At 43.8% G+C, this 10,568-nt stretch overlaps 1 protein-coding gene across 4 annotated transcripts in view; it reads right to left on the reverse strand.

The window, feature by feature from the left end:
- PROX1 (prospero homeobox 1) overlaps nt 1-10,568 on the reverse strand; it is a 48,943-nt gene that overhangs the window by 33,606 nt on the left and 4,769 nt on the right. For 2 of the 4 annotated variants that reach the window (XM_031060394.1, XM_031060398.1), the window contains exon 2: nt 6,424-8,212. In XM_031060394.1, coding sequence (XP_030916254.1) covers nt 6,424-8,145 — 1,722 coding nt within the window. In that variant the 5' untranslated portion in view covers nt 8,146-8,212. Of the gene's footprint in view, nt 1-6,423; nt 8,213-10,568 lie in introns of those variants that run through there. The other 2 variants (XM_014308642.2, XM_031060405.1) reach the window with 1 other exon arrangement.

A 10,568-nucleotide genomic window follows, 5' to 3' on the forward strand; every position in this document is an offset into this window, starting at 1 on the left:
GGATGAGGGATGAGAGGCCACGTAACTTTAACCCTGTGCTTCCTATCAGTTTAGGTGCTGCGTCTCAGGGACCTTGCAAGTTTAGGGATTGTGTACCATATGTACGTTCACTTGTTGCTACGGAAACAAATGCAGGAAGCATGTGCCGCAGAAAACTTATCGGGAGCTTTTTTCTCCTTCTCCTTTGCAATGCCAGCTAAAGCTTCTTTTCCTCTCGGTGTTGTGCTGCTTGCACACAATAAAACCAAAGCATGTAAGACAACCAGAGGCACTTTGTGATTTTTAGCAGTTTTACACAGACAGCACATTTCACCTGTTCCATTCGTGTCGATAAATTTTAATATCTTGGGTAGATCTCCCTAGTGCTGCTGCTGCTTTGCTCCAGTGGCTCGCCTGCAAATCAAAGTGAAATTTGTAGCAGGCAGAGCCCCTTGGCCGCTGAATCCCTCTGCCACAAACTTGTCGCCTCCTGATTTACACAGTTAACTCCTAGGAGAACAGAGCTGTATTTGGGGCTAACCAATCAATACATGAGGGCTAGCAGATCAATAAATGGCTACTTACCCTATAAGGCAGCCTATTTATCCTGGAAACATCATTACCTTTTAGATCTGTAAACAGAAGCAACTAAAAGAGTTCCCAAGGGAATGTGAAGCTAACCATAACAATCTCAGCTTGCTGATTTTTCTCCCAGCTTCTTGGCTCCCTTTTGTGAACTGCGTGCTAGGACGGCTCTGGTCACATCTGTGCCGCAGGCTGGCCCTGCCATTTCCTCAGCAAATTAATGGCTTTATAATTTATCAGAAATGAAGATGCACGTGGAGAAAATCAATGTGGCCCCCACAAGGTCAATTAAGGGTTCTTCCCAGAAGCTTCTCTAAGGACAGTTTCTCCAAACACAGTTGTTGAAAATTTCACTCGGTTCACACCTTACAGCGGGGGAAGGTCAACCAAGTTGACAGATGCACTGCAGCCAAGGTGCCTCCTCTGCCTTACAGCCGGGTGCACGTCAGCACAGAACATCCCACTCCAGGCCTCGAGATGGGAAACCCAGACTAATTTTTATCAGCAGCCTACTGATGATTAGCTAGGCTTTTTCAGCAAAATTCCTTTTTCTCTAATTCCTGAAATCTGCTGAAACCCTCTCCCTTTATTTCAGTTACAAAGTTCATTTTTAGATTAGAAAAATGTAGCATTTAAAAAAAAAAGAAGGCATTGACAATATTAGTTTAAAAACCTCTTATTATCTGGAAGTACATGGAAAACGGCTCAGCTGAACTTGCATTTTGTTTTAGATGCTTAATGATTACAAAGAAGATAATTTATGACTGACATACTTCTTGTGCCAAGAGAAGAGTTGAAAGAACCTCCAGTTACCTCCATTAGACTGATAGAGAAGTCTAAAAGAGCATTACACTCTGCAGTGCCATCTGTCAAAATACGTAAGTGAAATAATAGTTGCAAGCTGTCACCTATTGCTCAGTGATAAGAGTTTTAGACAAATCAAAACTTCTATGCCAGAAATCCATTTTGTTATGTGATCCTTTCAGGGAAGTGGGGGTCCAAAGGGGAACTCCAGTAGGAAAGAAAAGAAAGTAATCCTGAGTCTCCTTAATTTGCAATTCCTCTGACGCCGACAACATGTTAACATCGGGTTTGGCGTATATTCTCTTTCAATGCAAGCTCAAGGATGGACTTAAACTTCAAAAAACCCCTCTCACATTTGCTGGATTTAAGCATATTAGACAGTTGTCCAAGCATTTGGATTCCTTCTGCATTTAGGATTTTTAAATATTTTCTGCTCTAATGCCAGAGGATATTGATATTGAATGAAGCATGTATTAAAAGATGCTCTGAGACTCAAATTCCCAGCAATCCATTTTTTATTAAAATTATACTTGTTCTTAAGCACTTGGCAGCCTTAAAGTAATACCAAATATGCAACAAATCTGTATATCTTGATCCTAAGGTTAACGCTTTACTGTGATATAAAATACGATCTGTAATAATCTAGCAAAAAATAGTTAATGACAGACTTAAGAGCTAAGAATTAGATAACCCATTGCTATTTAAGAAAAAAAAAACTGAACTGACCAATTGCTTAATTTCCTTTTTAAGTGCTTGGGCTGAAAAGCAACTGTTCTTCCAAGAAAGCACTAGCTGTTTCCAGGATACTTACACACGCACAATGACTCATGATGAAATAGATTCAGTAAACATACAGCTGTACCGAACACGAGCTAAGCCCCATTCAAGGCCAGGAAAGAAAACGAGCACAAATAAATATTAAGGAGGTAAAGGGAGGAGGGGTGCCGAATGGAACGCAAACAAGCTCTGTCCCAGCAGCTCGTGTGGCTTGCCTCAATTCTCTTAGCTATAGCTTTGTGAAGACAGATGACATTCAATTCTATGGGTAATGCAAAATAGACAATAACTGCTGAAACTTGAGCCAGCTGCCAGGTGTAAAAAAAAAAAAAAAAGAGGAAAGAAAAAAAAAGGAGAGAAAGAAAAGATGATAAATCCATAAATTAATGAAAGACATCTGCTCAGGAACATAAAAGATCAGAGGAACAGTGTACTGCAGCTGAACCTAAAGCAGTGTTCAAACAACCTGAGAGTCTCAGCATTGTGGGTTTACACAGCACAATGTTGCCTCACCTAAAACAGCAGCAGCAGAAAAATGGCAAAGCCCTAGAAATGGGAAGTGAAAGACTGGGAACAAAACATATGGGGACAAAACATATACATGCTCTCGTGTGTTTTAGTAGGAGAAGCACAGGGGTGGCACTGAACAGCATTTGATTCATTTGCACTTCAATCCTCCTCCCAGGTAATGCTCGTCTTTTGCAAAAATATTTTTCAGCACAGATGATCTTTCACTCCTGTTACTCTCAGCCTGAGCCCCCACAAATGCTCTAACAGGCTTTTCTAGCCCACGCATGCACTGAGCTGAAGGAAAAGTGGTAAGAATAGGCTGTATCAGGTAAAAAAAAATCTGCAGCAGTAAAGCCAAGCTGCTCCTTAAGTTACACCTCAGGTACTTTTAATCAGCAAAGCTCCAAATAACTGCATCTCAGAACATCTTCAAGTCCCTCCAAAGAAGGGCTGGCTGGCTGCAAAGCATTTGTTCATCGCCCAGGTTTTATCAACAGCACAGAGTTATCCAGCTTGCTATACAATCTCTCCTTTTTTTTTAAGTTTAATTAGTTTAATTCTCGTCAGATGTAATAACTCCTCATTTCAAAATGTTGTAATTCACTAATTATAGCTTTCACATATTGGGACTTTGAAACTTATTCCAGTTGGATTGGAATTCTGTTTAAAAATAAATAAAATTGTAGAAAGTTGCACTAATGTTTCTAAACCCTCCTGCCAGGGAGAACACACTAAACTTCTTCACCTTTACAAATGTCTTAGCAGCACACAAACTGCTGTTGTGCTTCACTTTTGATCTATGCAAATGTTCTGTGACTGAACAAGGCTATTTTTCTTGAGATGCAAAGAGGATGCATGACAAAGAAAGATCATGCAGAAAAACAATTCACTGTCTGTTTCTTTTTGAATTTGAATAAAACTTAATATTTGATTAAACAGATTAGTTTGCAAAGATACAGACTGCATTCATGACCAAGATGGGGATTCAGACTGCAGGTGCATCTTATCTTGTTTAGCAACATACACAAACATTAACCATTTCCTTCTGCAATTCAGCAAAGAATGATCAGATATATTTTACAGCCATTGGTTAGGAAAAAAAAAATCCAAGAAAACAAAACCCAGGCTAGTTTAGTGTTTAACTTACTACTAAAACCTGAACTTGGCTGTATCTGCTGGTCTTATGTTCTCATCCTGGCTTCATTGTCCAGGAAAACAGACGTTACTTTCTGCAGGGAAGAAAGATCTGCTTCTTTCAAGAAATATAGTCCCTATAGATGCACATTCAACCATGTAAAATAAAAGTGCCATGACAAAATTGACCAGAAACAAAACAACTTCCACACCATGCCTTTCCCTGGAAAATTGTAAGCTACCTGGACAAATGAGCGGCTGCTAGAAAAAAAAAAATCCATTCCTACAGTTGAGCTGTATACCAGGGTACACGTATAGAAGGGTTATTTAATAAATCTGGTCTGTATGTAAATCCAGAACAAACTGCAGTCTGCACTAGTGCCTAGGTGGGAAAGTCAGAGTGCTTTCCTGATGGCAGGGAAAGAAGCAGGGCAGTGAAAAAGAAGATCACTGCAGCACCAGGCATTTCTCCTGGCTGTCCCTTGGAGCAGCAGGGGACTCTCGCACCCCTGTTTCAGCAGAAGCAACAAGCTCCATTAGCGAGCATCACTGAGAAAGAGCAGCAGAAAGGGGGAGAAATGGGAGGGGTGGGGGAGAGATGCCCCACAGGTGGCAAGGATCAAGTGCAGCCCTAGAACTACTCCTAGTTCCCACTCCTGGCATGTTTCTCCTCTCCTCACTGCTCTCCCAGGATGGGAGAACTACTTTAATACAAAAAACAATTAGTATGCCACTGTACTGTTTGGTAGAAATTAATTGCCCTGGCCTGAAGTCTTGCCCTCAGCTGCCTCTCCTGTTGACCTCAGGTCTGCTTTCCAAGCACTGCACTTGCATTTCAATATGCAGGAGAGATCTTTGGTTTGGAGCTCCCCAAGTAATTGGGGCCACCTCTGAGAGTGATGCTGCTCCTAGACGGCCTCGTCTTTTGCCTTACAATGTAGACAGTGAGGAGAAGATTTCCCTGCTACCAATGCTCCACAAGATCATTTTCTGGGGAAGAGTACCTCAAACACCACATCCACTACCAGCTGGCTCCCAAAACCACCAGCACCTAAAGAAGGTGCTCTCCAACACAAAAGTCCCTATAGAAACGGGACTGTTCACACAGGTTAGACAGCACCAATCCTGACCCAGACTAGACCCAAGTTGGATCAAAGGGTGGTGGTAATGGGCTTCGGACCTGCAGCGCCTGCCCTGCCCCAGTAGTGCCCACTACCATGGGAGGGGTAGGAAATCCAGGAAATCAGCAGGTCTAGAGCCCTGATGGCACCCTCCCGAGGATTTAACAAGTCTATAGATGTGGCTGAATTATTCTAAAACCACCAGAGTTATCAATCACCTAGCAGATACCCGGTGAAAAAGCACATCCTCAGGCATCTGCCTCCACAGGATACCGCTCCAAAGGGGACAAGCTCCTCACCATTGCTACTGTTACCCAGAGAGGGGCAGAGCTATTCTGTTGCTATTACTTTCATCATCTTGGGAGTGAAATTAGATGCATCTAAGGCTCGGTGCTTGCACTGTCGCCTTCTGCTGGGATCTTGGAGCTGAGAAAAATTATTCATCTACTCTTCATGGAAAATCCTCAATTTTCACATGGGATAGACATGTTATTTTATTTGCTTTCAATACAACTGTACCGGGAAGCAAAACCTTTTGATCAAAAAGCACGTTATGGGAAAAGATGGAAGGACTGGGAAGCATTATTGCTAAAAGAGGAAAAAAAAAAAAAAAACAACCCCCAAAAACCCTAGTACTAGTTTCCAGGGGAGGAAAAAAAAAAAAAAGATGATTACTATGTCTGGATATGCCTAAATAAAGGCAGAGATGGATTTGTCACCCTAACTAAAGCCTGCTATTGAGCTAAAATGAGAGATTTTATTATCATCTTTTTTTTTTTTTTAAGCAGGGGAAGTGTCCTGTAAATTTAATACAGCTGAAGTTTTATATTTAATTGTTCTCTCTGGCTTTCCAAAATAATTTGCTTTGTGTATGTTAGGACAAAAGATTTCTGTGTATGGCTGAACAGAGGTTAATCATGCATAGCAGGCAGCTGCACAAGGGCTGAGGAACAGACCTCTGGGTGGGGGAAAGAACTTGATGCAGCCTGAATATATCAGTACCTGTGTCTTTTGTGCTTCGTTTCCCTTATGCACTTGAGAGCTGAACTCTCACAGACGACCAGACCGTGGCTCTCTGTGAGCCCCAGCCACGACACCATTAACAGGGATTGTGCACTGGTCTGGCAGGGGAGGGAGAATAGGTGGCCTGGCTGTAGCTGGATGGTTTTTGGCTGAGGGTGATGCCCCTTCAATCACCTCCCTGCCTGAGGAAAGATCTGCCGGCCCAGGGAAACCCACTGGCACTCAGGCCATGGGTTTGGCTGCCTTCCTGACCCCACGAGGCAGACTAAAGGCTGGGGCAGGGCCAGTGGCTTTTTGAGGTGAACACCATTGCTGAAAGAGTGCTGTCAGTCAACACCACGTGTTTTTTTGGCCTCGCCAAGCCGCCCCCCTGCCCCCTGTGAGCACCCCACTCCTGCAGCACCGGTGGGAAGCCCCCTGGCACCAGCATGGCCCCTCCTCCTCTCCCACCAGCCACTGCCAATTATCACTCAACTTTTGAAAAGGATATTGCACTTCCCGAGTAGGGCGAGATTTCAGACATGTCTTGCAGGTCGCCACACTCGGACTTAATGAGGGACAAGGAGAGGCCCTCGGCGGCGCTGGGGGGGTGGGCCGGCGAGCAGGGGTGGTGGTTCATGTGGTGCGATGACATCTTGGTCCTCAGGCTGGTGGTCTCCCGGGTCAGGTCGAGGGATTCGGGGGAGGCGCGCTCTTTCCCCGGGAAGGAGGCCGATGGGGCGCCCAGGGGGCTCTGGAAGGGGTAGGCCATGAGGGGCAGTGGGAAGGGGTGGCGGAAGGAGGAGGTGGAGAAGCCGGCGGTGGCCGAGAGCGGGGACTGGTGCAGGGAGGCGTGGTGGCCACCGGCCGGCGGGGCCGAGGCCGATTGGTCAGAGGAGTTTTTGCGGACGACGAGGGGCAGCGCCTCGGTTTGGTCGGTGGCGCCGGGCATGGGGACGCTGCCGAAGGTGTCGAGGGGGTTGGGAATGATGACGTCCCCGAAGCACTGCAGGCGCTGGTTGGCTGTGTGGAAGTTGTGGTTCTCCCCGTTGACGGCGAACCTTGCCTGCGGGATCTGGAGGGGCGGGAAGACCTGAGGAAGCTGGCGGGAGGGCTTGGATGAGAAAACTTTGACCACTGTGTCCACAACTTGTGACATGGCAGTGTTCAGCTCCTGCTTGAGGGTCTCAGCCAAGTGTTTGCCTTCAGGGTGGAAAGCATTTGGCCCTTGCTCCTTCTCCTTAGGACCTTCTCTTTTTGGCTTGTTCTCCGCTACCTCCTGCTCCCGGATGAGGGCCCGTGCCCGGTCGATGAACTGCCCCGGGTCCAGCTCGCACATCTCATTGTCTGACCTGCCGACAGAGTCACCGGCTCTCGCGTCCATGGTTTCTGAGCGCATGCTGTCTTCAGACAGGTTGCCATCTTCATCATTTTCAGAGTCGGTGCTGTCATAGATCTGGTAGAACTTCTCCTGCAGCTGGCGCAGCTGCTTCTGCATGTCCTCCAGCTGCTGCTTCAGCTGTCTGCGCTCCTCTCGCTTCTGCTCCTTCCTCGCCGAAACCAGCTGCTGGAAACTCTGCTGCTGCTGCTGCGGCAGCTTTTGCTTGCGTTTGTTTTCTCTGTAACTTTCTCGGGGACTGACGGACTGCGGAGCTATTTCTCTTTCATTTTCATTGCCCCTTAATGCCACGCTGGGGGAATGGCTCATACCTCGAATTATATTCTCAACCCGGGCGCGTTTAGCTCTCAGGTGCTCGTCGCATAACCGATCCACATCAAACTGGCTCATAGTTGGCCTGCCAAAAGGGGAAAGACACTCTTGGGGGCTGTCTCTTGAAGAGTTGCTGCATACATCCTCCTGATGTACTTCTGAGCCTGTACTAGAGAGACCGCTGGCTTGGAAACTGGGCTCCGTGCCACCATTTTTGTTCATGTTATTTTTCAACAGCTGGGAAATTATGGTTGCTCCTGGAAAAGGCATCATGGCATCTTCATATGAGTTCGCCCTCTTCAGCAGCTTGCGGAGTACATTTGACTTTTCCCCATCTGCATGCTGCACTACTGAATACTCGACATCCTGCTCTGAACCTTGGGGATTCATGGCACTAAAAAACGTTGCTCTTGCCTTTGCAAAAAATGCAGATGCTGTCCCTACCGTCCTTTTCACTCCAATGTCAACTCTTCTTCTCTTGGTTTGCCTGCTTAAGAGGGCTGTGCTGTCATGGTCAGGCATCACTGGACTGTTATTGTGCCATCTTCAAAAGCTTGTCAGCTGGGCTCAGCTCAAGAATCCTGGGACCCTGGCCAACAGAACAAAAGGACTGATGAATCATTTTCTTTAAATTTCTCCAAATTTCCTGACCTCAATCCTGAATAAAATGCAAAATGCATAGGCTCTGGGATTTATGGCACATTACAATTATTGCAATTTATTATGCACTCTGCTTGAAATGAAACATTTTTAAATATTTCTGCTCCACTGGTTTAAGATGGATTAAGATTTAAAAAAGCAAAAACTGCTTAAGCACCAGTAATATGATTCTCTTGCACAAATGCCTAAAATGATACTGTTTATCTTCAGAAGAAAGAGTAGATTAGAAGAACACAGCCTCTGACAACCAATTGATTAAATTTAGGGCATTGAGGTACATGTTACAAAAGAAGATGAAAGTATTCCTTATTTAAGATTTATTGTTAAAGCAAGAAATTGCATAAAATTTGGATTTAAAAAAAATCAATTGCAATGTAAAAAATGCAGTTGTAGTTTTGCTTTTTAGAGAGGCAAAACTGGTAAATAAACCTTTGAAGGTTACAAAAACAACTTTCAAATAATTGTAGGTAGGATGGTATATGTGTATGTGAAAGGCAAAGAAATCATAGACGCATTCAGGCTTACACTGGGGAAAAAAAATCCCCTCTCTTAAATCATTAGGGAAACATTTATTCAGCAAAGCAAAAGTGCATCAAAATATTTTATGATCAGTATTATACTATTTGCAGAGATGTGATCAAATAAAGGCCAAAATGTAGTTCGTTAGCACAGGCTCGTACGTACCACTGACGAGCCACAACAGTGTTTTGAATTCCCCATACATTCCTTCCCTTTTCACAACTTACATTCTCAAAGCAAGCCCTGCTACTAAAGGCTGAAGATTCTGTATTTCATACACTAAAATACATGATGTTAAATTTTTTGCATAGCAGAAATGAGGCATGTTCAGTGTCACATCTCTGTGCTTTAGAAAAATCTCCAAGAACAATATCTCAAATGCCCAGTGAAGCCCTTCTTACGTGGAGCATTTTGAATACACAGAATCTTATTTCCTGTGACATGCAGAAAAGATGAGAAAAAATATAGAAAGATGAAAGAAATAACATCAATCAGCTGCGTGAGAAAGGAAGATACCTTCTCTTTATATGAACTCTCATTGTTTCCCAGGAACACAGCATAAAAAGATAACACACTTCCTTGCATTTTGTAAAAGGCTCTTGACATAATTTGTGACTTATTAACTAGTGATGCTAAACTCACATTGCACATAAAGCATTAGACACTGTTTCCTGTTTCTTAAAATTTAACACTGAGGAAAATTAAAATATTTTTCATGCAACGCTTATCTAATATTAAACTTTACATTTGCTTAACAGAGCACAGTCTTCACAATAACAGGGTATATTGCCAAAGGCAGCATGCAGACTTTTTGGAATTGCTCCCATCTCTTTCGGTTCACCTGTAAAAACATCTACGTGCTCCCTAGGACTGCATCTGTGGCTAGTTTTAAAGAATGACTATCCATGCAAATAGGCATAATTTCAGCATGAAATAATCTGTAAAATCCCAAAATCAAGACAGTAGTCAATGCTTAGTTTGCAACCAGGATGAAAAAAATAAACCAGCTTTTAATACTTAGAAACATTATGTTTATTTTGCAGCCTGTGCTCATGTATTCTGGATGTACTAAAAGAATTTTCAGAGATCTGGTGTCAGAGAGAGCTATGCAAGGGACATGATGTTTGTTTACATTACTGGTTCCTTGCATACAGGAGAGCAAAGAATGATAAAAAATATATTAAAACCCAAAAATATCAGTAATTCAGATGCAAAATCCAAACACCTTGACCTATTATCTGGTCACTGTCTTCAGAGATCTTTTCTTATCAAAAAGTACATTAAGTGAATTAAGTTTGGTTACCTCATGATGAAAATAATAAAATAACAAGGATTTCTGTTGCAGGGGCCCAATTCTGCCGCCTGCACACCAAGGAGCATCCCACCCTCCAAGCAACGCCCCGGGAGTCCAGGGATACCAAAATCCTGTTGTGTGTGAGGGGTAGGGTCAGGCCCTGCTTGGCAGGGTCTAAAAGACTGTCTCCTGCTTTCTCCCAACTGATGCAAATGGAGCTTTTCAGGGGGCAGAATTAGGCCTTACAATTAGAGCATCACCAAAAAAAACCCAAAAAACCTGAGGAATATCAGAAGGGCTGTTTTCGTAACGAACTGGCCAAGGCACTGGCACAGAATAAGCCAGGGCTGAGTTTGACCTTTCAGTCCAGTGATGTTCATTTGAAAGAGATCTAAACTAATTGGAAGACAACTGAAAGAGCTCCTGCTTATTTCACCTAAGATACTCTGAAGGCATCTACCATAAAGATAAT

Source organism: Geospiza fortis, unplaced genomic scaffold (genome assembly GCF_000277835.1).
Source record: "Geospiza fortis unplaced genomic scaffold, GeoFor_1.0 scaffold41, whole genome shotgun sequence".
Lineage (NCBI taxonomy): Eukaryota > Metazoa > Chordata > Aves > Passeriformes > Thraupidae > Geospiza > Geospiza fortis.